The 27,217-nt window shown below is 41.5% G+C and overlaps 1 protein-coding gene across 2 annotated transcripts in view; it reads left to right on the plus strand.

Moving 5' to 3' along the window:
• The first annotated feature begins 11,418 nt into the window (after positions 1–11,418).
• Positions 11,419–27,217, plus strand: part of znf804b (zinc finger protein 804B) — a 58,611-nt gene continuing 42,812 nt past the window's right edge. The window contains exons 1-3 of one of the 2 annotated variants that reach the window (XM_032559306.1): positions 11,419–11,610; positions 12,387–12,450; positions 12,567–12,820. In XM_032559306.1, coding sequence (XP_032415197.1) covers positions 11,608–11,610; positions 12,387–12,450; positions 12,567–12,820 — 321 coding nt within the window. In that variant the 5' untranslated portion in view covers positions 11,419–11,607. Of the gene's footprint in view, positions 11,611–11,876; positions 12,451–12,566; positions 12,821–27,217 lie in introns of those variants that run through there. The other variant, XM_032559305.1, reaches the window with a different exon arrangement.

A 27,217-nucleotide genomic window follows, 5' to 3' on the forward strand; every position in this document is an offset into this window, starting at 1 on the left:
GTGCTATTTTTAGGTCAAAATCTGTCAGCTTTTGCCTAAGGAACATAAATTCAATCAAAACGTACTCAACAGGAAAACAACATAAAAATATAGTCACTCAGTTTCGTCATTTTCCTCATCTTAGAAAAAGTACTTCTAGACCAGTGTTGTTGTCTTTTTTTGTTTTCTGTTTCTCTGCTCTGTTCTTTTGATCCCAAGTGGCTCACAGCAGATGAAAAGTTATACTGACTGGTTCTGCTGAATGTTTCTTGATGTTAAAAGGGCTTGTTTTTGTCTAACGTTGCCACATGCTTGTTCAGACTAAGGGATTTAGTTTAGAGTCTAAACTAATGAGGTGGCATAGCATTATAAGTCAAGTTGGTATGTGTGTAACTGAATACAAATGTCCATATATTGGGCAGCATTGGTTTGATCTTACTGTATACTTTTAGACATTTGATACTATATGTTTTGTTGTGCCTTTACAGCTGTTGTGAATTGGTCCAATAAAATACATTGATTTCCAAATTAAAGCAGAAACATAAAAATATAATAATAATTAATCAATACAATATTACATACAATAATAACAGAAAACTTTACCACCAATTACATGAGAAGAATACTAATTATTATGGAAGAAATCTTGGGAACAGAATGTGCTTCCATAGTTTGAGTCTTTCTAAACTGTAGGTTAAAAATGCTAATTAGTCTGCAGGGAGGAAGCCTGAGGGAGGTAGTGGGGCAGTAGAGAGGTGTGGGAGTGAAAGAACAAGGTGAGGGTGGTCAGAGGGTTTTGAGATATATGAAATGAACTTCTGTCAAAGTGCAATAAAACTTCACTATGAATCATACCCCACTGGAATGTGGCACAGGGAGTTTGAGCAAATGCATGCAAATCCAGTCCGACTGAAAGAGAAATTGACACACATAAAAGATACACACGTTCTCTTCATTTGCATGAGTGTGAGTTGCAGACCTATTAATGGCATCGGCACAGCGGTGTGACTCGATGATCCCTTTCACGATACCATTTTGTTGCAGTTCCAGGGCTTGTGAGATTCAAATCAGGGCAGACTATAGAAAAGAGTGACAAATTGACCACCGCTCACAGGGTTGGGTCCACTTCAGAAGCTAAGTTTCTGGCTTTGAGAGACTGGTCTTTAACCCCATTCTGGTTCCCCATTGTCTCCTGTCTGCTCCATCTTGGAAGAATCATATACAGAGCTCCTCTCCTCTTCTTGTCAATTTTGTCTTCTCATTTTCTATTTCCCTCTCGCTTTGCAGTCGGCACCCACACAGCTTCACCGTGTAACCATAACTAAATATAAATCATCCATTCTTTTTACGCTTTCATTCCGATATGTCTACCACCCTTTCTCATTTGTTCTCTTCATATAGACCCCTTTCTTCCCCTCCCCCCAAACTCGCTTTGCCTTATTTTCTGTCTGTCATATTCTCTCTTTTTGGCTGTCCACCTTACATAAACATAGCTCTAATAAATCGTGCACTGGTAATTACATAGAACCCACCGGTAAATTTCACTTCCATTTACATTTAGATTAAAGAATATTTCTGTCAGGATCTGTGTTTTTCCGTGTTTAGTTAGAGTTTTTTGTGTCCTTGAGTCTCTTCGTTGTCCTGTCCTCCCCTTGATTGTTCCCAGGTGTGTCTCGTTCTGTGATTACCCTCCCGTGTATTTAACTCCACCTGTGTTCCTTGTTCCTCGTCGGGTCCTCGTCAATGTTTCGTCAACGTCAATGTTAGCTTCTTCGTCGTTCTGTGTTTCCTTGTGCCTGCTGCTTGTTCCCGGACTTATTTATCATTAAAATTCATCATTCATCATACCTGGGTCCGCTGCGTCTGCCTCACCACCAACACCGCACCGTAATTCGTGACAGTAGGACCCGACCAGACCGATCGGTGAGGCTGCTAACATGGACCCAGCACTCAGGAGGTTACCTCCTAAAGGGCAGAGCGGCCCGAGGCGGAGGTTCGGCAGGGAGGACAGGGAGCTGGCTGAAGCCCTCGCCGACCTGCAGCGGGAGCTATTCCGGGGGACAAGACTGGTGTTGGCACCCCCCGGATATGGCCCCCGTCGATACCTCCGTCCGGGAAGCCAGCGACCTGAGCCGCCGGTGGAGCCGGCCCCTCGTCGCTTTCCGGAGCCGCCACCTCCGCTGCCCGCTCGGAGACAGCGACGTGAGCCGCCGGCAGACCCGGTCCCTCGTCGCTTTCCGGAGCCGCCACCTCCACGGTCAGCCCGGAGACAGCGACGTGAGCCGCCGGTGGACCCGGCCCCTCGTCGCCTTCCGGATCCGTCACCTCCGCTGCCATATCGGAGACAGCGACGTGAGCCGCCGGTGCACCCGGCCCCTCGTCGCTTTCCGGAGCCGCCACCTCCGCTGCCCGCTCGGAGACAACGACGTGAGCCGCCGGTGCACCCGGCCCCTCGTCGCTTTCCGGACCCGCAGCCGTTTCCCAGGCTTCGCTCCGGCTCACCTCCGCAGCCGTTTCCAAGGCTTCGCTGCGGCTCGCCCCCGCGGCCGGTTCCAAGGCTTCGCTGCGGCTCGCCCCCGCGGCCGGTTCCAAGGCTTCGCTGCGGCTCGCCCCCGCGGCCGGTTCCAAGGCTTCGCTGCGGCTCGCCTCCGCGGCCGGTTCCAAGGCTTCCCTGCGGCTCGCCTCCGCGGCCGGTTCCAAGGCTTCGCTGCGGCTCGCCCCCGCGGCCGGTTCCAAGGCTTCGCTGCGGCTCGCCCCCGCGGCCGGTTCCAAGGCTTCGCTGCGGCTCGCCTCCGCGGCCGGTTCCAAGGCTTCGCTGCGGCTCGCCTCCGCGGCCGGTTCCAAGGCTTCGCTGCGGCTCGCCTCCGCGGCCGGTTCCAAGGCTTCGCTGCGGCTCGCCTCCGCGGCCGGTTCCAAGGCTTCGCTCCGGCGCACCCGAGGCCGAGTCAGCCGGCGTTCCAGCCGGCGCACCCGGGGCCGAGTCAGCCGGCGTTCCAGCCGGCGCACCCGAGGCCGAGTCAGCCGGCGTTCCAGCCGGCGCACCCGAGGCCGAGTCAGCCGGCATTCCAGCCGGCGCACCCGAGGCCGAGTCAGCCGGCGTTCCAGCCGGCGCACCCGAGGCCGAGTCAGCCGGCGTTCCAGCCGGCGTTCCTTCCGAGACTCCCAGTGTTCCTTCCGAGACTCTCAGTGTTCCTTCCGAGACTCTCTGCGTTCCGACTCAGACTCTCTGCGTTCCTCCTGAGACCCTGACCTCCAGCGTTCCTCCTGAGACCCTGACCTCCAGCGTTCCTCCTGAGACCCTGACCTCCAGCGTTCCTCCTGAGACCCTGACCTCCAGCGTTCCTCCTGAGACCCTGACCTTCTGCGTTCCTCCTGAGACCCTGACCTTCTGCGTTCCTCCTGAGACCCTGACCTTCTGCGTTCCTCCTGAGACCCTGACCTCCAGCGTTCCTCCTGAGACGCTGACCTCCAGCGTTCCTTCAGAGACCCTGACCTCCAGCGTTCCTCCAGAGACCCTGACCTCCAGCGTTCCTCCAGAGACCCTGACCTCCAGCGTTCCTCCAGAGACCCTGACCTCCAGCGTTCCTCCAGAGACCCTGACCTCCAGCGTTCCTCCAGAGACCCTGACCTCCAGCGTTCCTCCAGAGACCCTGACCTCCAGCGTTCCACCCGAGACCGAGACTCCCTGCGTTCCACCCGAGACCGAGACTCCCTGCGTTCCACCCGAGACCGAGACTCCCTGCGTTCCACCCGAGACCGAGACTCCCTGCGTTCCACCCGAGACCGAGACCCCCAGCGTTCCGACCGAGACCCCCTGTGCTCCACCAGAGACCCTGCCTCGGGGGGCTCGTCGTCGCCGTCTGTGGGCGGTCCCCGGGACTCATCGCCACCTCCAGCGCCGCGGACGGCCGCCGGACCGCCTCCGTGGTTCCCGCCTCCAGCGCCGCGGACGGCCGCCGGACCGCCTCCGTGGTTCCCGCCTCCAGCGCCGCGGACGGCCGCCGGACCGCCTCCGTGGTTCCCGCCTCCAGCGCCGCGGACGGCCGCCGGACCGCCTCCGTGGTTCCCGCCTCCAGCGCCGCGGACGGCCGCCGGACTACCTCCGTGGTTCCCGCCTCCGGGGTTCCCGTCTCCGTGGTTCCCGCGTCCAGCGCCCCTCCGCCCACCCTTGTTGTGTTTTTGTTTTTTCTGGACTCTGGCCCCCCATCCGGCGCCCCTCCGCCCACCCTTGTTGTGGTTTTTTTTTTGGGCGTCTGGTAGCCGCCCTTGAGGGGGGGGTACTGTCAGGATCTGTGTTTTTCCGTGTTTAGTTAGAGTTTTTTGTGTCCTTGAGTCTCTTCGTTGTCCTGTCCTCCCCTTGATTGTTCCCAGGTGTGTCTCGTTCTGTGATTACCCTCCCGTGTATTTAACTCCACCTGTGTTCCTTGTTCCTCGTCGGGTCCTCGTCAATGTTTCGTCAACGTCAATGTTAGCTTCTTCGTCGTTCTGTGTTTCCTTGTGCCTGCTGCTTGTTCCCGGACTTATTTATCATTAAAATTCATCATTCATCATACCTGGGTCCGCTGCGTCTGCCTCACCACCAACACCGCACCGTAATTCGTGACAATTTCACTCCCATCAATCTGCAGTACCAGTCCACGCTGTGCATGGCTATGCCCATGTGTAGACACAACAGTTTGTGGCATTTTTATACTCTTCCCAGTCCATATATGCACAACCGCGGGTATGAAAACCAGCTCCGGGATGCCCTCAAATATAAATGAACATAAAGTACATGAGAGAGCACTCTTATGAAGATAAGTTAGACATAAATGGCACACTCTCCAACCAACAGAGACAAATGTACCAGTTGAGCTCATGAGTGTCTAGATCAGGGGTGTCAAACTCCAGTCTTCAAGGGCCACTGCCTGCAACTTTTAGATGTGCCTCTGCTGCACCACACCTGAATAGAATAATTAGGTCATTAGCAAGGCTCTGGAGAACTTATCTACACACGAAGGAGGTAATTAAGAAATTTCATTCCAGTATTTTGTATCTGTGGCACATCTAAAAACTGCAGGACACCGACCCTTGAGGACTGGAGTTTGACACCTGTGGTCTAGATGCACAATGCACATGTAATAATCAAAAAGTAAATGCCTGCATGCTTCTCTGTGTGCAAAAAAGTGTCAGATAAACTCGTAAATGATGGGCTCATGCATATGTTGTACCTACAAACTGAATGCAATGCTTGGCATAGAACGCTGCAAGTGAATGACTCGATGCAATCTGAATCTAAACTAATTTGAATAATAAACTGAGAAAACTGTACTGTCTGACAACTAGGATCAATTGGAATTTATGTATGATTGATGTGAAAGGATTTTTTTTAAGTGCCTACGAAATGATATTTGTTAGGAATTGGAAAAAAAACTACTGAATACATCAACATGTTTTTCAGGAAATGTTTATTCATAGTAAAGAAAACCAGTGAAAAGTGTTTTTCAATGTTTGTTTTTTTCATATTTTTCTATTTCCTAAATTGCAAATAAACACAAAAATTATCCAAAATGTAAAAGGAACATAAAGAATTATATTTTGAACAAAAAAGTTTTGAAAACCATGAATTAGAGGAGTTGTCAATAGGGGCTAATTCATGTCTAAATAAGGGGTCAGCAGAAGTCCAGCAATGTTTGGATGGATCCCTGCTCCAATGCACCTGAATCAAGTGAGTTGTCAATGACCACTGATTCCAAAATGTCAAGAAAGCAATTCAGGTGTGTTGGAGTAGGGATGCATCCAAAACTTGTAGGAGAAATCTACACATACATCACCCAAATAACATTATAGATTGGTTTGAAGTTAGGAACATCATGGCGTAGGGTTCTGAGAGACTCAATTTATTAGAGGAAGGGTGCATGGGAAAATACATTAAAAAAATTACCCTAGAACCATAAAAATTTTAAGACAGCTTACTTGCAAGAATGGGTCAAAATCCCAGCTGAGCAGTGCATCATCATCTATTTTTTAAACACAGGAGACATCTTGAAGTTATCAACAAAGGTCTTTTTACTATGTATTTAACATGTTATGTATTTCAGAAAGCCTCTTCAACCCTTATACCTTGTTATTTTATTTTATTGCACATAATTTAAAGTTTTTTTTTATTTTTGGTTTATCTTTACATGCTTATTATAGGTTGTCATGGACATCTGATGTGACGTTAGCCTCTTTGTAAATGTTCAGTACGTACTCTTGTTGCTGTACTTTTAACTGTACATTGCTCATCTTCTTAAAAAATCAGCCTTAACTGTGTTCTCTGTGAAACTCTGGTCATGTTGATGTATACTTTGCAGAAATATTTTTTTTGTAAAACTTGCAGTCATCTTTGACCACACAGGGAGTGTGATACTCCTCAGGAAGTGTTTTCACCATAATGGCACAGTGGATTTGGAAGAGAAACTAACTTCTAGAGTTCCTCACCAGCTTACCGTTTCGTAAAATATTACAATGCATTCAGAGCCAACCTCTTTCACTGTGCATAAAGACAGCAATATGAGCCAAACACCTAAAGTATAATATTTCAAAGAATTATGAGAGAAAGGAGACCTAGAGGCAACAACTGGGAAAAACAGATACCACCAAGATTTTTCCCTTCTCTTTCACTTTTTCTCTCTGTTTTTCTCTGACTCCTGCTCTCCTCTTCTCCTCTCTGTATCACTGCATCATTTCTAACAGTAATGAGTGCATCAGGAGCAAGGAGGGAGCAAAGAGAGGGGGGCAGTACTTTAGGGAATTAGAGTGTTTAAAATACACACAACGGTTTTCCTCAAGTGGATGATCAGTGCAAATAAGCCCCGTCACACCTTTTCCTCTTGGAAACACACACACACACACCCCGGATACCCAGCAGGTATTAAACCAGCATGTAACATGGCTTCATACTGTGGGTTCTCAAATCCCTGACAGTTTAACAGTATCATTATCAAAGAAGCTCATTTTTTTCAATCACCGTCAAGGAATCTTTGGAGTTGTCTTTTGCATCACCAGATTGCTCAGGACACAATTTCTGTCCTCACAGGCACGCTGGGAAAAAGAAAGTACATTAACTAGCGGTGTTTAAGTGTATTAGACATTAAATAAAACATCTGTCGGAAAACAGTTTGTTGGTAATTTCCTGTGTGAAACTGGTTTCCTTCTTCTTCTGAGAGGAAATTTTTTTTTTCTTCTTCTTTTTCTGTTCTCTAAAGAACCCGATGAGAGAGAAAAAAAAAAGAAGTTTGTTTTCCATCCAACAGACATCTGACAGTGAAAACGTATCTGCAGGCATTCACATTAAGGTGCTGTTTTGCTTTCATCTGTGAAGGGGTGAGTCCATGGCCTCAGGAGTAAATTACAGCAACAGCATGATGTTAGAGAGTTTAGAACTATAGAACAGCGGGGCATCGTGAAACCGATCACTTTATATAATATAAATAGTACAAATTCTTAGCTTAGTTGAATGAAGAAACTGTTCAGGCCTGAATTTAAGGAATACTGTTATAATAAATCTTGGCATGTCCTGACAGGCATGCTAAATGATCAGTAGGAAATTTTCTGCTTTTAAATAACTCAAAGCTAACCTAAGTATGGAATCATTTTTCTTTAGCTTTAGCACGATACCCACCAGTTCTATGAGATAGAGAGCTAACTGAATACATCAGTCTTGGTGTGCTTCTCAAAATATGGAGCTATAACATTTTGCAGAGCACATCATTTCACCATCCTCAATACTCTAAAGAGAGCTTGTACTTTTTGGGCAGGCAACAATGCGTAGGTATAGATGATATGTTGTGAGTTTGATATTTCTATTTCTAACAACTGTACAGTATTGTTTTTAATTCCCCCGTGTGCAACAATAAAAAGCTTTGTCCTGGTGTATCGTGGCAAAAAGAGAGCTGAGCCAAAAGGCGAAGTTCTCAATTTACTGGCCGATCTATGTTCCTGCTCTCATCTATGGTCACAAATTTTCAGTAGTGACCAAATGAATGAGATTTTGGATACAAGCAGCTAAAATAGGTCTCCTGCATGCCTCCCTGGTGTTCCAGCCATGTCTAACCAGGCGAAGACCCAGAGGAAGACCTAGGAAACGCTGGAGGGACTATGTTTCTCGATTGGCAATGCTACTGTTTCTCTTCAGCAGGGAAAGATGGAAAGCTGAAAGATCAGAAATTATCTGAACATAGATGGAGCTGAATACAGGACAATCCTACATAAATCGTGAGACAGTGGCAAAGGTTCACTTTTCAGTAAGGCTTTCAGTTTCAGATGAAAGTATAAATGTCTGGATGTCCCAGTCAAAGTCCAGAAAATCTTCGGCAAGATCAAACCTGACAATTTTAACCTGCTTTTGCAAAGAGACAATTATCTGGCTCTTAAAAAGCTGATAGAGACCCACCCCAAAAGACCTGCATCTGTAATTACAGCAAAATCTGATTGTACAGTATTGAACCTGGGGACCTGAATAAAAATACATGGCAAATTTTTAAAGTCCATATTTAAAAAAAACAATATTGAAAACTATCAAGCATATAGCGTATCAACAGTTGCAAGAACCTTATGTTTGCATGTAAAACAAAAAGTGACTGATTCGATCTGATCACCTCCTTCCCTTGTTTCTTGGTCATTTCTGATGTTCACATAACCAGTGAAGTAACTACTGGCTATTTTCTCATCCTCTTTCTGTTTTTTCCTGTTGATATTTTTATTATTATTTCTTCTAGTTATCCTCTCAGTCTCAAATATGTTAAATGTTCTAACTGCACAATGCCACTGAGCAGCTTAAAAAATATTTTACTATAATATTTTAGAAGACATTCATATTCAGAACTGTAATCCAGAATTCAAATCCATTTAACAAGATATTAAAGTAAATCCCCTGAGGTTTAAAAACAATTTTGGTAGAACAATTTCCTGCGCGCTCTTGCGAGCCAAGAAGTCTAGGAAACTTTTTCTCCAGCATTTTTCTCCGACCTTTCCTAGAGGATCCCCAGCTGTGCTCAGGCCAGCTGGAAGAAATGATCCCTCCAGTCCTGAGTTGATCAGGGCCCTTTGCAGCTGATTTGAGTCTGCCTATAGGCGGGGGCACCTAGGGGCATTCACTTCAGATGCAAGAACATTACATGTGTTTGGTATTAACAAAGAGGGAGAAAAAGTAATGCTTTTTTTTTTTTTTTTAGAGAGAGAGAGATCTGCTACTTGTTAGGAAAAAATGCTGAAAATATTTTTTTTCATCTTTTGTATCAACGTCAGCATCCAACAAACTCATGAAAACGAATGAAATGTGTCAAATAAAAGCAGCGGGCTTCTATTCTTCACAGACCCTGCTTTCAATCCTGTTTAAATAGGACTATTAAAATATGTGCAATTCCCTCCTAAATGTTTCAGTAGATGTGTGCTAATCACTCAACAACATATGTCCACATTCCCCCTACACTGTACAAACATCTCTGCCGATCTGTAAGAGGAAGATATGATAATAGCAACAGTCCTGTGCATGGTGAATAAGGTGGACCTATGCATTCATGACTCAGTTTCTGCATTAAGAAGTGTAAATCCCACAAGGAACAAACCTCTCATGTAGGAGGACATCCAGATTAAAAACAGCACGACCACATGCTTTCTCATCATAGCAGATCAAAACAAAGATGCAAGGCAGCTTTGAATGCTGTTGCTCTGAGGCTTATTTATGTAGTGATACAGCCCACAATCTGGGGTAGTGAGAGGTGGCAGAAGCTGGGCCCTTAAGGACCAGATAATAATTTGTCAAAGACTTAAAAGACTGCTGAATCAGCAGCTAAGGTAAAGAGAAGCAACGGTTTGACCAAGAGAGATACATTACTGAGAATAAGAAGTTTGCCACAGAGTCATAAGAATAGGTAGATGTTTTAAAGTGTATCAGATACAAAACAGTAAAATAGATTAAAATAATAATTATGAAAGTTCAGTTTTGGTGCAGAAGAACGCCAGAACTTTTCTGTTTTTACTCTGCCTCCGGGTGGCCCATTTTCACAAACTCTCAGGCTGAATTGATAGCTGTGCTAAATCTGTTGAAAGTTGGAGGATGAGTAGCCTGACATTTTTGTTAAGATGTATTGCATCTCCCCAGCAAGTGACAAGTGCCTCAACCTTAAATAACTCCTGAATCTGATAATAAATTACAAGTGATGCTAACCAGAAATACACAGTAACTTGCAAAAGTATCCATAGGACTTGATATTTTTCATATTTTGTTATGTTAGGAACATAAATTTCAATGTATTTTATTGGAACTTTATATGCCAGACCAACACTAAGCAGGGCATAATAATAAAGCAAAAGAAAGACTTGGCTTTCAGTTTTCTTTACAGATACAAATCTAAAATGATTTGTCATTCTGCTCAAGAAAAGCATTACCCCATCATTATGCACTCATCACCATATTTAACCATGAGAACAGCTTTGTTCAGGCTAATACAAAGTGTTGGTTTTCTGTCACGTATAATGGTTTTCTTCTAGATCAAACAGTTCTATTTATTTTTTCGCCCAACCAGAGCACTTGCTTCCACGTGTTTGCTGGGTTCCCCACTGGCAAATAAACTAGAATTGTTATAGGCGTCAAGAAAGGAAATTTGTCTCCTCTTAAAAAGCAACAAATGTTTGGAGTTCATAAATAACAACAGTCCCATAAATTTTTCCCACCTGAGCTGTGGATCTCTGCAGATCCTCCACAGATCCCTTAACTTTGTAGGCATGTAGTTGCTCCATCTTCTTTCTGTTTTCAGATGATGGATTCTGTGAAATGCTCAAAGAATGTTGTTTTATATCCTGACTCTGCTTGAAATCTCTCTGCAAATTTATCTGTGACTTGTCTGATTTGTTCCCTGGTATTATTGATAGTGTTTCCTAACTAATGTTATTAGAGCAGATTTATCTATAGTGAAAATAAATGACAGTAAGTGGATTCTGTTTACTAAATATGGGACTTCCAAAGGTGTGTGGGTGAACCATATTAGGTGTATATTACTAACACAGTGTATCAGCTTTTGTAAAAACAAACATGAGACAACCACTGTTTTCACTGAACTTCATGTTTGTGTATCGGGGCAAAATGAGAAAAAAAAAATAATGAAGTGGTTATACCAGGGTGGTTACATCGTCAGCCTGTTAGTGAAAAGCAAAAAGGAAGAGAGGGGCGGGGGGGAAGCGGTGGACTTTTTTACCGACTTTACTGCTGGAACACGGAGCTGTCCGTTAGAGTGAGCACAAAATGAACTTCAGTCCTGGGCTGAAATTGCAGGGTGTGACACGCAGAACGGTTTCAGAACCACGTTGGGGTGAACAGCGCCGTGCATCTCCGTCTCCGAGACAGCCTGACGGACTCGGCTGCAGCTGGTTCCGAGCTGCTCTTTGACACAACCCGCTCGGAAAAAAGACCCTTTTATCATCACTAAGGCTGCAGCAACGCGAACCCTGCCTCCCCCCTCTCCTCAGTCCGGGGATGTAGCCCAACAGTGTGACGCGTTTGCTTTGATTGAGGGCATCAAACTCCGATACACTGAAGGGGGGTGGGGGGGAGAATGCCACACACTAAGCTGATGTCGGCGAGAAAAGTTTCTTTGTGCGCAAGCAATGGTAAGCAATGGGGGGGAAATGAAAACATATACTGGTGGAAGAAATTGGCGTGTGCAAGGAGGTGTGTTTGAGAGTTACTCAAGCACAACGTGGAGCCGAGTGATCCCCCTCTATCCCAGATCCACGCTTCAACTGGGGCTGTATATTATACAGCAGAAAGGAATCAGGTCCAGAGCAGCACACACACACACACCCACAGACACACACTGACTGGAGAGAGAAATGGGAGCGAGAGAAATAGAGAGAGAGATTCTGAGAATGGGTGTGTGTGTGTGGGTGTGCGTGTGTGCGTGCGTGTGTGTTTTGGAGAAAGAATGAACCACTTCAACCTGCCTGCGCGGGAGCCCGATAATAACTAGCAGGCTGTTCCTCTGGATGGATTTACCGTCCCTCCCACCGCGCACCGCAGATTTTCGTTCACAAGACACCTGATTGTGAAGCCAATCAATACAGAGGGGAATTAGACAAGTAGGCTATGAGATTTTTTTTTTTTTCCAACGTTCTTCGCTTTTCGATGTGCGTGGAATTTCAGAATGCGCACCTGCGGAGAGTCTCTGCTTCCCTTGTTTTCTCTCCTCACTGAGAAGTCCGATTTGCGAGCTGCCGCAGCTATAGGCTACACTTTACTGGACTGGACAGTGGAGTGGGCATGAGGAGGCGAGAGGAGGGTTGAAGAGGAGAGAGTGTGTGTGTGTGTGTGGGGGGGTGGGTGTGTGTGTGTGTGTGTGTGTATGTGTGCCTAGATGAATCCATCTCTTTCCTCTGGCGCTCCACAGGCGCTCACCCATTTATTCCAGCCTGACCGACGGACAGCATGCCAAACGCAGACAGAAGAGTTTGGTAAGTAAAGACATCCTAGTTTTTGATCTATTCTGTTTTTGCCCCTCTTCTTCAAGGAGTAGAGGCAGCTATCCCACAGAACGCTATCATGCCCCACGTTTTTCATTTCTCATCAGAACACTGGAGTGAGACGTTCACACCTGCAGCACCCCCGGGCAGGACCGGGCATCGTCCGCCTCTCAGACCGGTGGAGGGGGAACCAACTGGCACTCGTTCAATGGGCCCCAAGCCTCGAGATCCCCCCGGGATGGCGTGTAGTGCGTGTTACTACCTGGTTATCAGCTCCACTCACCTGAGCAATGGACACTTTCGGCGAGTCAAGGGTGTCTTCAGAGGACCACTCTGTCCAACTGGAAGCAGCGACTCACCGGTAGGAGAGCATGCTGAGTGAAGGAAAAATGTGCATGTTTTATTGTCTTGTTTGTGGAGAAACTTTTTTCACTACTTGGGCATGTAAAGTACTCTAAAGTAAGTAAGTGAGGCCATCTTCAGTCTTTTTTTAAACTGAAGGGCTGAAAGCTGCAAGTTTCATGGTAAGGACGAAATTAGCAAAAGTCGGGTTTCTAGTATGCATTGAGGAAAAAAAAAAACAATGGGAAGGTAATTGTATTTCTGACTTTTTGCCCTGTCCCGTTATCTAAAGGTCCTGTCTATACATCCTTACAAGTTCTGTATTTCAGAGTTTTCTGAATGGCAATAATTAATAAATAAAAGCCCCAAAAACTGATGCCTCAATTTAAAATATATCCAGACCATAGTAAATTAAGTTAAATCAATTAAATTTAGTTGCATGTTAACTTTACACTTTTGTTTTATTATTATTATTATTATGAAATTCAACCCAAAGTTTCTTTGTCATAAACAAAACTGTTTATCCAAGTTTTGCCTGAATAGCTGGATTTTGATAGTTGGCTGAAACCCAGTAACCTTTTTAAGGTATAGTATGAGAAAGCACTGAAGTTGCATAGCCTAGGCATTGTAGCACAGAAATTATGGATTGAAAACCATTAGCGTAACTTATTCTTACCTAGTTATTCTACAAGTTACGTCAAATTTATTATGTCAGTTCAAGTTACTTTTTGTCAGTCATATTGTTCTTAAATATGAACAATAATAATTACAGAGACTGTTGTAAAAAATAGACTTCATTCTTCAAAGATTGCTAAAAAAGAAAAAAAAAGATGAGAAAAAAGTATGTAATTTGGATGTAAAAAAAAAAAAAAGTCGTAGGAACCCCACAAGGGTGTCCTCACAAGAAACTCTTTAAGTTACCTGAAGGTAGGAGAGATAAAAATAAGAATAAAAAGCTCATCAGACCCAGTAACACTCTAATACAGCTGCAGGGTAGATGAGAATTTTTTTTGTGCACAGTGATAATTTCTTTTCCTGAGCATTAAAATAACGTTTTCCCTTCCCCCTCCCTTTTTGTGGAAGACAGAAGACCAGAATATTTTTATTTCAAAAAGAGGAAAAATTGTGTAGTGAAGCATGAAGCCATTGTCCGCTACAGTCCTTTTCCTCTCCTTTGGGAATTAAATGAGTCAAATCACATTACTTCTGTGAGGAGGAAATGAGTTGAGCAGACAAAAATAGGCCTAATTACCTCTAGTCTATTGTTTTGGTCTGTATTGTTTGTCGAGTGTGTGCAAGAAAGAAACTCTTTTTGTGTCAACGGGGAATATTAGCCACCAAACTTGACTGTGTCCAGCGTCCACATCTGTGGTCTGTGGTGTAAATCTGGAGGAGTAAAGTCCAAAAGAAGGAAAAACACCCAAAAAATAGCAAGATATTTTGAACCGCGTTTATTTAGGTGAGTTGTGTGAATATATCTGGGTACGTCATAAGTAGATCCAGGGGCTTCTCGGAGGGGCCTGGGTAATCACATATTATTCATGAGCTCTTAATGTGAGATGAGAAAAAACTGGCACAGCTGATGACAAGTTTGATGAGAAAGGAGGAAAGAAGCAGCTGGTATGTGTGTAGGGGTGTGTGTGCACAAGTATGTGCGTGAACACGAGATATTACCAGTCTGTCATGTTCTGCCCGCATTGACTGTGTGATGGGAATGAGCAAGCGGTGCAGACGCAGTCAGATTGGCGGAGAGACACGCCAATAAGTCACATTCACAACCATCCTGGCAAACTTTAACACACTTTCTCAAACACACACATGCGTAAAGAGAGAAAACGATATCTAGTTAGACCATCGGTGCATATCAAGTCTTTAGATGCACACTGCACAGTGCATATCTCACTTCCTGCAAATTAGGGCCCGTGTTTGAATTTCATCATTCCTATCACCTGTCTCAGGGCTCCTTCATCTACTGAAAAACATCAAAAGCTTTTTTTTGGCTGCTCCTGCAACAGTGTCTCCTCTCTGCCTAATTTATCAGAGAAAGTCAAATTTCTAAACACTTATGGCTCAGTGGCACATCTAAATTTAGAGGTGGATGCAAAGTTTTCAAACAGTTGCTAATTCCCAAGTTTATGGAAAGTTGTTTGAAGCTTCTCGGTGCATCTCTGAGATGAGGATTCCCTTAAAATGTGCCAGTTTTTGTCAAATCTGTGCTCAGTGGCAGCAAAACAGGAAGGTTTACATTTACAAGGCCTATTACATTCATTTCTGAAAGTGTCACTATACCATTATGTCCAACACTGTATAAAGAGTAGACATTAAATATTTTATTTACATCAATCTGTTAACAAAGCCTTCCTCTTTCAAGGGGATTATGGTGCTAAAATTCGGCCATGTTTGTTGGAAAGGGTTGTAAACATCAGATATCAAGTTTTGCCACAGGTTCTTTGACTAGACCATTCTAACAAAAAATAGCTCTTTGATGAAGCCATTCTAAAAGTTGCTTTGACTGTACTGTATGTTTAGAGCTGTTTTCCTACTGGAAGATGAAAGTTTGTTTGTGTTAAGCCTTAAGGCCTTCCTCAATGTTTGCCCAGTATTTAGCTTCATCCATTTTCCCATGATTGCTGACTAGATTTCCTGCTCTTGCTTTCAGTAGCTTAATTTATTACATTAAGCTACTGAAATAAATTAAAGTTGATAGTTCTAACATGACAACATATGCAAAACTTACAGGAAACTCTCTCAGCTAACCCAGAGAAATATCTTTACTGCTTTTTATACACAATTTAAAAACCAAATTGTACCCACCATGGCTGTAGTTATTCAAAGAGCAATGAGAGTTATTCCATATATCTGACTTTTCAAGAACAAATTTTTAAAATGTCCCAAAAATTAGTTAAGAAAACAAAATCTTAGCAAAGACTGGCAAAGGGGGATTTCATATTGGCAACCTTTGATTGTTTTTAACTCAAGTATGCAAAATATTTTCATTGTGAAGAGTGTAAATTGATAGACTGATATTAAAAAAAACAAAACGTAAAAGTGGCGATCAAGCAAAACCATTGACGTGATTCTTAAAGGAGCTATGGATCTAAAGATTCTCTGTTCAAGGGCTGACCTTGCTTTGCTTTGCTCAACAAAAATGCTGACATCCTGCAAGGGTATTGCAGGCTCAACTGAATTTGACCTTTAGATGAAAATACAAATTTAAGCCATGTATCATACAAATTGCTCTCTCCAAGCTGTGTTTTTCAGGTGTTATTTGTTTTAGGAACATTTAAAGACCTGTCAGAGCTAATGAAGCAAAATGTAAATATGGGAAGTTTTTCTATTTGTAAAATGCTGGCTGGGTAGGTATGGAAGGTCAAAAGGTAGAAGAAAAAAAGATGCTTTCAGATTTATCTGTATTAGTGTAGACAAGGTGCGATATATGAACCTGTCAACATGATGAACAGTCTGTGCCTGTGGTCGAGCAGTCGTAAAGTGACCCCTTGTTTTAGGTGAAGTGAGGAGGAGTGATTTTAATGCATCTTTTCAAGGCGGTTAAACGTGCTGAGTAGCGTCTTTTTGCTGCCGTGGTTCCAATTCTGGGAAATGCTACAACAGACAGTTGCTCTCTGATTTGTTGAAGTACGAAACATCTCACAGCTGGGATTTGTCAAGTATAACTTCTTGTGTTTTCTCTTTGATAAGACATTGAAGAATGAAAAAAAGATACTGGACACTAATAAGTGCTGAACAGCAGCCATTTTCCAACTCCAGGACATATTCTCTTATGTATGTTAAAAGTGCTCTGTTATATTATTTAGTTAGCCTCCCTGGAGTGTGCTCTTTTGTGTCAAGGGCAAGTTTTTTTTTCTTTTGCTCATGACTGCTTTATCACCACTAATTAGTAATTATTATAGGTTTGTGCGACGTGTCTAAATTTTGGATTCTGTATGTATATTATCACCTAATCATCACTAGTGAGTCATTCTTCAAACTCTCATTAACACTTTAAAGGATTTTTTTTGTTCTTGGCGTCAGCATTAATGGACGACAGGAGGAGATAGTAGAGAAAAAGGTGTTGGAAAAGGGAATTGTTTCACGTCCAATGGATTGCTAATTTCAGACAGATCCAACCTGATACGCAGCCAGCCATTTTCTGTCACTATTCTCTCTTTGGACCCTTTCTTCCTAGACAAAACCCACTTTTTCTCTCTAAAAATGGGAAGAATTACCAACAGTAAATGATTTAGAATATTGAACATTTCTTCATACGTCAAAGCTCTCTGCAATTGTCACACATAATCGTCACATTCAGTTCAAGTCTGTGTTGATGGAAACTAAGCATTCAGCTAAGGGAAGTCAATTGTTTCTTCACAGATGATATGCTGTTGTCAGTTGAACCCTAACATTCAATGTTTCGTTGTCATAAGTCACCAGTCATATTTACATCAAGAATTGCGATGCTAATGCAGCACAGAAGGTCTTGGCCACCAAAATGGGCAAAAGTGCACAATGTTTCATAACAGATTAAAAGCTAAAAAAAAAAAAAAAAAGTAAAACATAGCAAATTTTTTTTGGTAATGCATTCTTCCTGTTATCCACTTAAAGTCTCGCTCTCTCTCATTCCATCACAGTGAGGGGAGAAAAAAAAAATCACACACGTCTCCACGTGTGTAAAATAGTTTTGCTCTAATTAGCTCTTGAAGTGCAACGCACACTGGCAGCATCTGACATAAAAAATATTCTTAAATTATTTTCTGTGAAAAAATGCATACTGTGAGAGTCTAGTCAGCGGCTGATATCGGACCTAGTGACCACCTTCGAATCTGTTCTATTCAGGATTATTGTTGAAACTTCTGAATATAATGAAATAATTGCCACTACATTCTCTCTGCCAATAGTAGCTCTTCAGCTGCTCTTCTGTTGTAGTTTTGCTTCTATGTTTGCATTTTGCTATGGTTTCTTATATCTAGAATTACATCCTCTGCTTGACAGGTCAGTGACAAATATTGCCTGATGATCAATTTGTCATGAGATTGGCTATTCTGATGAGAAATATGGTAGAGGAATGGAATTCTAAGCTATTATTTTGAATTTGTTTAAAAGATCTAAATAGCCAGCAATTCACTGAATATTTAATTAATTTGAATATAATGAGCATTTTTTTTATTTTTCCTATATTAGGCTATGCCTTTTGGTGGCATAAATGGAGAAATGCATTTGGCTAAAATCCACAGATGTGTTCTACTTCAGTGAACTAGTGTAAGATGCTTCCAGTGTGTATTAGAAGAGTTGAAAGGCATGCAACTATCATGATGATTTTTCCCAATCACCTTTCTGTTTTTCTTTGACTTAATTTTTAAACACCTGACAGCAGAAAAGGTTTAACTTTGAGTATTTTTCACTCAGTAAAAGCGTCAACTCTGAAAAGTGTTGCCTGCATGACCTTAGATATTATTACTGATTAGATTTGATGAAGTGGGCCATCAAGGATAAGCACAATTTTCTGTCCTAAAGATGAATCAATGCCTCTAAGTCTGTGATGTGAAGATTTTCTGCCATCTCCAAGTTGAGAGCTCGCTGCTTCAAGGAGGCGCTCAGAAAAGAGATTTATTTATATAACCCAATCAAAGTGGTTTGGACATCTTATAGGGATGTTTTCCCTATAACACCTCTGCATCTCCAAGCAGAGGTGTTTCTGACATGTCCCACACAAACGAGCCCTAGGGCAGATCAAGGACTTATTAAAGATTACGACTCAAGATTGGCTTGGGAATGCCCAGGAGTCCCTCTGGAAAAATAGTAGTTGCGGAAAGGGAGATGTGTGTTTTCTGCTCAGGCTGCTGATTTCATTGCCTGCTGCTTCAGGCATGTATCCAGATTAGTTACAATATGTCTTCAGGGCAGCAAAGTCAAAGTTAAAGTCATTCCCATATAAAATAGTTCTGTCAGGTGGAATGGGTCAAAATTCCAGCAAACTATTAAAAAGCTTGTGGAAGGACACCCAAAACAATACCTCTAAAATGTTTAAAAAGGCAATACTACAAATACTAAGCACAATTATTTAAAAGTCTCTTCAATTTTTGTGGCATGAGACAAATAAATAATCTCGCTAACTGACCTAAAACAGGAAAAGTCAGATTTAAGTATAGAAAGTGGGGCGGGGTGTCTGTTTCCAGTGTAGCCAAAGGTCATGGGTAATTAGACAGTTTTATTTTGAATTAGTTTCCATTTAATGGCAGAAATCAGTAATCAAATCTAGCCATTGAGGTCTAATTTTTAAATTGGGTGTAAACAAAAACGATGTCAATAGTAGGGCATTTAAATAATGTTTTTGCTAGAGATTAACATAATTTATGAATCAACAAATCTTTCAGAAGTAATTGTTTGTAATCACCAAAGTGTCTTAAAGTAGTTTAAAGTTTTCTCCAGAAACCTAAATGGGACGTTTAGGTTGGCGTGACACTTCCATCTGTACTATGACTTATTTGAAAAATAAGCTCAGACATAAACAAAGTGATCGCAGTTTTTACATGCTACAGTCGTATTCTTATTTTAAACACACTATGTGCTCCCACTAGGCATTTTGTAGTCAAAAGACTGAATTGGTGTCTTTCTTTGAGAGGTGGCTGGTCAAATAATAACCACATAGTTTTATGGATGCTTTTCTGCATACGAAACCCTAACAAACCATGGTATTTTTTTAGTCAAATGAAGACCAGACTCCCTATTAGCATGCCTTGTGTCCACCCTGCCACCCCAGACCTGTTTGATGTACTTTTTACTACAGCTGCTTGAAGAGGAGGATTTCAATTCATAATGTCATACAGTGTCAGACCGAGTGGAAATGGGCTTGTGTGCGTGTGTGCGTGTGTGTGTCTCTCCCTTCACATTTCACTGTTGTGTTCTTATTGGCTCCAGAGGGAGCTAAGCAATGTTTATGTAAATAAGGCTTCATTTGAACATATGCCCTAAACAATTACCTTGAAAAAACTATTCAGCAGCAAAAGAGACTACAATGTTCAGAGTGAGTCATGTTGCAAGCTACAAATATCAGGCCACTTATGAAGGAGCAGAAACAAGCAGAGCCAACTAGAGGGCCATTTGGCAGGGCAGTCTGAGCATCTAATTGCCACTTTTAATTAAAGTCATAATTATGAGTGATTGAGGATCAGTATCAAAAAGCTCTCAGCGGAAAATCTGGACATTCATTAAGTCTTTGTCCTGTTAGCAACGAAGTGAAAAAGTCTTGACTTAAAAGGTAGAAGAATTTTACCATAACAGCCCAGAGACAGCTGCTAAATAATGAGTAGTTACTGTTTCACAGTCAACACCTGTAATGTTCACATTTATAAAGGCTAATGGCAATGCACTCACCTGCTCACCAACTTGGCCAAAAGGCCCAGGAGGAACAGATTGAGAGAGCGCAGGTAAGTGCTACTGAATGCTAAAGTCCTGTATGACTGCACCGTTCCTGCTGACCGCTGCAAAGTGCTCCTGCTGATCACGGCTAATGTCCTCCATCACCGCACACACTCAGCGCCTTGGAGATGACATGTAAGCAAGTGTGTGTTGGGGAGAAAGGTGGATAATTTGGACAGATGGGTGAGAGGGGATGATGAGAGGGAGGAGAGAAAGGAGGGGAAAAGACAGTTGGCATCAGTATTAAAACCCTCTCAAGCTTTTATTGGCATTTCATTTAACTAATGAATTAATTAGTGCCTCATAGCATAATAACCTCTGCTTGATATAAGTGAACTGGTTCCCCATAGGAGAGGTGCTGTCTGTGATCTGTTGCTCCAGTTGTTTTTCCTTTGCTTACTTCTTGTCAGCTTTTTTTGTTTTGCTTTCTATTTTAGTATATTTTCACTATGGTTACAAAGTTTTCTAACCGTTTGTTTGTGCTTCGTTATATAACTTTTGAAAAAAGTTGCTGTTTGAGGTGATGTAACCTGCAAGTCTCTCAGCAACAACACAGCATGCCCTGAGGCAGATGCTAGGTGTACAAACATCTTAAACATCATCCATATATAGTTGTATTTTTGAATGTAGATTGTTATAAAGATGGTGGTTGATTCTGTATAAGGTTTACTGATAAACAAGTCCATATGTTTTTTTTATTTTTGTAAAACTTTGCTCACCTCTATAATCCTGTCTAAGCATATTGATGTGGTAAAAGGGAAAAGAATAATTTCTCTATGTTGATATTCTGTTTTGTACTGTCCTTAGCAAATCAGTCTGAGCTTGTTTCTCTTTTAGAGACAAAGGAGAAATGACTACTCTTCCCCTTATTCATAAAAAGTCAGCATTTATGTCATGCTTGCATGAACTATAAACAGTGTTCATTAATACATTCAACATTGTTTCTACAGATGCGACATATTAGTTTAGGCTCTACAGGAGGATCTTAGTTTAATTTTTGGTCACTCATATCCAGCCACAACTCCTGTCTGCAGAGGGGAGGACGCACCTAGAAACGTCAATCTACAGAAAATTACAAAACAGCGTAGCCATTAACATTCAACATCCTCCAAACTTTTCCTGTCAAATCTGGTCTAATTATAACAAAAAATCACAACTGAAAGAAATCTGCTGGGTTTATCGGAAGAGGTCAGAGTTGAGGGAGGTCTGTCTGCAGGTGAAACTGGATTGGAGAACAAACCGAAGACTGGCTGCACCTGCGGCTTGAGTTGTGTTCCTCTAGTAACAGACCTGGTACCGTTTACTTATATCAAAGTGATGGAGGGCTGCCTGATCCAGAATGGAGCGACAGATTTAGGCTGGATATTTTCCAGCAGCACACCACGCTTTTTATGGAGCAGCTTTATGAACACATAGTCAAATGTTGTGTCAGTCACAGTGTAGCTGTAACTTGGGGACACACACAAGGGTATACTTACTAATTGCAAGGGCAATTATGCATAAGATAATAACAATAAAAAAGGTTTATGTAGAATTAGTATTAGGCTACATTTTTATTCCCTAACAGACCTACTTTGGAGAAAAAAAACTTGCCCATAATGATGGGAGATACTAGATATGGCTGATTGTATTGTACAATCTGTTTTATAATGCACATGTGATACTTTCTGGTACTTACTTTTCCATTCCCTTTTCTCCTTTTTTTAACTCTTATTTGTACTTTTTCTATAGTTTTTGTTATTTCGATTTAAAAAATCCCTCTGGGAATCAATAAAGTAATCTTGATCTAATTTGTTGGTTGGAAAATCCAGTTCTTAGTCCCACCCTCTCCTGTGGGCCCTGGACATCTGACCCCGCTGGCTCCCTTCTATTTTCCAGGGCTTCTCTGAAAAATTCAGCAATAAGTTGCACTTCAGTTCTTCTAAGGTATAACATGTCTTGATAAGTATATTCACTGTTGTTTGTCCTGCAACTTAAACAAAATCAGAAAACTCTTGTTCTTGTGGATTGTGTTCAGGCCCAAAGTCTTAATTTGACATAGCTTTAAATTAATCCCATATTTGCTAAAAGTGCTTTGTTGAGAATGTTGTCAAACTTATGTTGTGATTCATATTTACTCTGTTTGGCCCTCCCAAATAATTTGTATTGGGTATCAGGAGATGAGCGTAGTTGGGAAGATCTTCATTTAACTTTACTCTGATTATTAAATTTTTTTGAAATGTTCATAAATTGTAGCATAGTCGAAGATATTTTAGTCATTGTTGCAATATTCATGTCAGAACTTGTTCTAGCAACATAAAAATGTTAATAATTATAAAAATTCACATTATAAAAAGCTTAGTTTATAAAAGACTTTTAATTATGTTAAAAAATTACCTTTTCAACTTTTAATTGAACATTATTTTTAACTACGGCAACACAAGCAGGCAAACCACCTCTGTCATACCCTCTTGCAAATAGTAAACACATAGCAGATGGCAATCTGTGGTGAACCCCTAATTGGAGAAATTAAAACATATCTCTCTTAATTTTTTTCCAAGGTTACCAGTGTATTTTCGGCAATCATTTTAAAGTGTTATTGTTAACCTTCCAAGATCAAGTGCCCCAGTATCTTTCTGACTTGTTATAAATTCACATTTCTGTGGGTCTGTGGTCATCTAACCAGAGAAGATAAGGAGTTCCTCAGACCAGAGTTAAAACCCCAGGGGAATTTTTACTAAAGGAGCCTTTCTCCAAAAGTGGAATTAATTTCCCTCTCTTTTTAACACTCAGTCTTTATTTCTCTACAAAGAAGAAGCATACCTTTTTAATCAGACATACTTTTAGTATGGTAGAGCTTTTATACAATTGATTTTCTTAATGTCTTCTCTACAGTCTCATGTCTTTGATGTTATCGCGATGCATTTTATTATTTTTATTCTACATCACTTGTGTTGTGTGTTTTGTATCAGAGAAATCTGCTATAGTAACAAAGTTACCTATTTAGGCTGATATACATCTGTGTATATCTAGCTATGATCATCCACTTCATTTGTTAATATCTGTCAAAGAACAGAGTATTTCTTGTATGACTTTCTTACCCACTGCAGACTCTACAGTGCACACTGTTCAAACTGAATATTCTTAATTCTAAATTTATCCTTTTCCAGATTGAGGTTGTAATGTACAATGCGTTACTAGGGAGCTTCTTACTCAAGAACGTAATCTAAAAATATTGATGCAAGCCTAATCAAAGCATTTTTTGCCTGTAAATATGCAATTCAAATGAGAAATGTGGCTTTATGAATAAAAAATAATGGTCACCTGTTTTATTTTTACATGTGCACAGCATATTCCCAGGGAAGCACTCTAATAGCCAGCTTTATTGATCACTCCGGGGAAAAAAATTTGCAGTAGTTGCTACTCTGGTATCCTGCAAACATTACATATTCACTGTCGCTAACGTTATGGCTAATTTACCCTTTCTAAAAATGCTTATAACATATATAGCTGTCAATTTTTATAGTTCAAACTCCCAACATAATTTAATATGTATTAATTGGAAACCAACTCAGCTAACATGTGCGAGCTTCCTTATTTCTGCTCTTAGGGGACGCAACCAATTAGTGCCAAGTAAAATAAAAGTAGCTTCTTCAAATAATTTGGAGCCACTTTCCACTAAAAGTTGGAGGATAGGTGAGTCAGAGAACATTGAACTGCAAATAGGTATGAGGGGCCGTTTAGGACAAAATTTACGTTTTGTCTCTCACACACTACCAAAAACACTCGCATACTCCAAAAAAGTAGCCACGCACACTCCACAAAATTACGTTTTGTCTCTCACACACTACCAAAAACACTCGCATACTCCAAAAAAGTAGCCACGCACACTCCAAAAAATTACGTTTTGTCTCTCACACACTACCAAAAACTCTCGCATACTCCAAAAAAATAGCCTCGCACACTCCAAAAAATTACGTTTTGTCTCTCACACACTACCAAAAACTCACGCATACTCCAAAAAAATAGCCTCGCATACTCAAAAAAATTACGTTTTGTCTCTCACACACTACCAAAAACTCACGCATACTCAAAAAAATAGCCACGCACACTCAAAAATTACTCACGCACATTCAAAAAATACTCAAATTGCGTATACACACACTACTAAAATGTCACACACACACACACAAACGTTAACTTTCTCGCTCACATACACTACTACCAGCTCGCTCACATACACTGTACTAACAGCTCGCACATTCACAAACGTTAACTTTCTCGCTCACATACACTACTACCAGCTCGCTCACATACACTGTACTAACAGCTCGCACATTCACAAACGTTAACTTTCTCGCTCACATACACTGCTAACAGCTCGCACACACACACAAACGTTAACTTTCTCGCACACATACACTACTACCAGCTCGCGCACACACAGACGTTTATCTCTCACATACACAAGACTAAAGTTGAACACACACACAGTACTAAGACTCGTTTTATGAATGTGTGAGAGCGACACTCTTTATGAATGTGTGAGAGCGAGACTCTTTTTGAATGTGTGAGAGCGAGACTCTTTATGAATGTGTGAGAGTTGTCACGGAAGAGGCGGGGCATAATTTTTGGATCAAACTGCGCATGCGTAGATCCTAAACTATAAGTTTCGATTGTTGACTCACTGTATGTTCTATTACTTAGTATATTTGTGCTTTTAAATATATATAGAACGTTTAACTTTCTTGTAGATTAAATGTGCTATAGAAATAAATGAATCTGATTGATTGATTAAAAATAGCAAAATTGCTGTAGTACAATCTGTCCACTGGGTGCCAGATTGTAGCACTGCGGGCAGTTGTTGAATCGTTTAATGCGCCTGTCAAAGTGCTGGTTGCCTCCGGAGAAGATAGAATGGTGTTTAAAATGGCAGCTGCCTGACCAATTCTCTCTCGTTTCGAATTAGAGTTAGCCATGTTCGGTATAGCAAACTCTTTCTTCTTCGGCACTAGTTGGCGCCGGTTAATAATTCCTGTAATACTGGCACCCAGTGGACAGATTGTACTACAGCAATTTTGCTATTTTTAATCAATCAATCAGATTCATTTATTTCTATAGCACATTTAATCTACAAGAAAGTTAAACGTTCTATATATATTTAAAAGCACAAATATACTAAGTAATAGAACATACAGTGAGTCAACAATCGAAACTTATAGTTTAGGATCTACGCATGCGCAGTTTGATCCAAAAATTATGCCCCGCCTCTTCCGTGACAACTCTCACACATTCAAAAAGAGTGTCGCTCTCACACATTCAAAAAGAGTGTCGCTCTCACACATTCATAAAGAGTCTCGCTCTCACACATTCAAAAAGAGTCTCGCTCTCACACATTCATAAAGAGTGTCGCTCTCACACATTCATAAAAAGTCTCGCTCTCACACATACATAAAACGAGTCTTAGTACTGTGTGTGTGTTCAACTTTAGTCTTGTGTATGTGAGAGATAAACGTCTGTGTGTGTGCGAGCTGTTAGCAGTGTATGTGAGCGAGCTGATAGTAGTGTATGTGAGCGAGAAAGTTAACGTTTGTGTGTATGTGCGCGAGCTGGTAGTAGTGTATGTGAGCGAGAAAGTTAACGTTTGTGAATGTGCGAGCTGTTAGTACAGTGTATGTGAGCGAGCTGATAGTAGTGTATGTGAGCGAGAAAGTTAACGTTTGTGTGTGTGTGTGTGACATTTTAGTAGTGTGTGTATACGCAATTTGAGTATTTTTTGAATGTGCGTGAGTAATTTTTGAGTGTGCGTGGCTATTTTTTTGAGTATGCGTGAGTTTTTGGTAGTGTGTGAGAGACAAAACGTAATTTTTTTGAGTATGCGATGCTATTTTTTTGGAGTATGCGTGAGTTTTTAGTAGTGTGTGAGAGACAAAACGTAATTTTTTGGAGTGTGCGAGGCTATTTTTTTGGAGTATGCGAGAGTTTTTGGTAGTGTGTGAGAGACAAAACGTAATTTTTTGGAGTGTGCGTGGCTACTTTTTTGGAGTATGCGAGAGTTTTTGGTAGTGTGTGAGAGACAAAACGTAATTTTTTGGAGTGTGCGTGGCTACTTTTTTGGAGTATGCGAGTGTTTTTGGTAGTGTGTGAGAGACAAAACGTAATTTTTTTGAGTATGCGATGCTATTTTTTTGGAGTATGCGTGAGTTTTTGGTAGTGTGTGAGAGACAAAACGTAATTTTTTGGAGTGTGCGAGGCTATTTTTTTGGAGTATGCGAGAGTTTTTGGTAGTGTGTGAGAGACAAAACGTAATTTTTTGGAGTGTGCGTGGCTACTTTTTTGGAGTATGCGAGAGTTTTTGGTAGTGTATGAGAGACAAAACGTAATTTTTTGGAGTGTGCGTGGCTACTTTTTTGGAGTATGCGAGTGTTTTTGGTAGTGTGTGAGAGACAAAACGTAAATTTTGTCCTAAACGGCCCCTCATAAATAGGCGGGGTTACACTCTATCTAAAAGAGCTTATGATGACATGCACTCTAAAAAGATTCCCAGGATCTTTGGAAGCAAAGCAGGCCCACAACAACACAGATCCTCCACCATACTTAGCAGCAATCAAAAGGTGCTGTTCCACATATTTATCAAATGTTCACACCAGACCTCTCTTGAATGTTTGTTACCAAAAAGTTCAATCTTAGCCTCATCTGCAAAGCAGAAATATCCAGTTAAAGTCCCAGTGGAGTACAGAAAATGTCATGTTTATGCTGGTGATGGTTAAGCAGGAAAGACTGTGAAACTTAATTATGTAATAACTCCTTAGCAACCAGTTGCCATGTAGACAGCATCTGATCCTTAGTGAGACTTTGTGACCTTAGACTTTACAAGATTTTTTTTTTCATTTTCTTTGCTTATTATTTATCTTTTGCTCCTCAGTGTGCATGGTGGCAAGATAAATTTGTGTCACGAAGTCATTTAAATTCTTTTCCTCTGCTTTGTTTTCCCTCCTGAACAAATGTACCCAAATGATGG

Source organism: Xiphophorus hellerii, chromosome 3 (genome assembly GCF_003331165.1).
Source record: "Xiphophorus hellerii strain 12219 chromosome 3, Xiphophorus_hellerii-4.1, whole genome shotgun sequence".
NCBI lineage: Eukaryota > Metazoa > Chordata > Actinopteri > Cyprinodontiformes > Poeciliidae > Xiphophorus > Xiphophorus hellerii.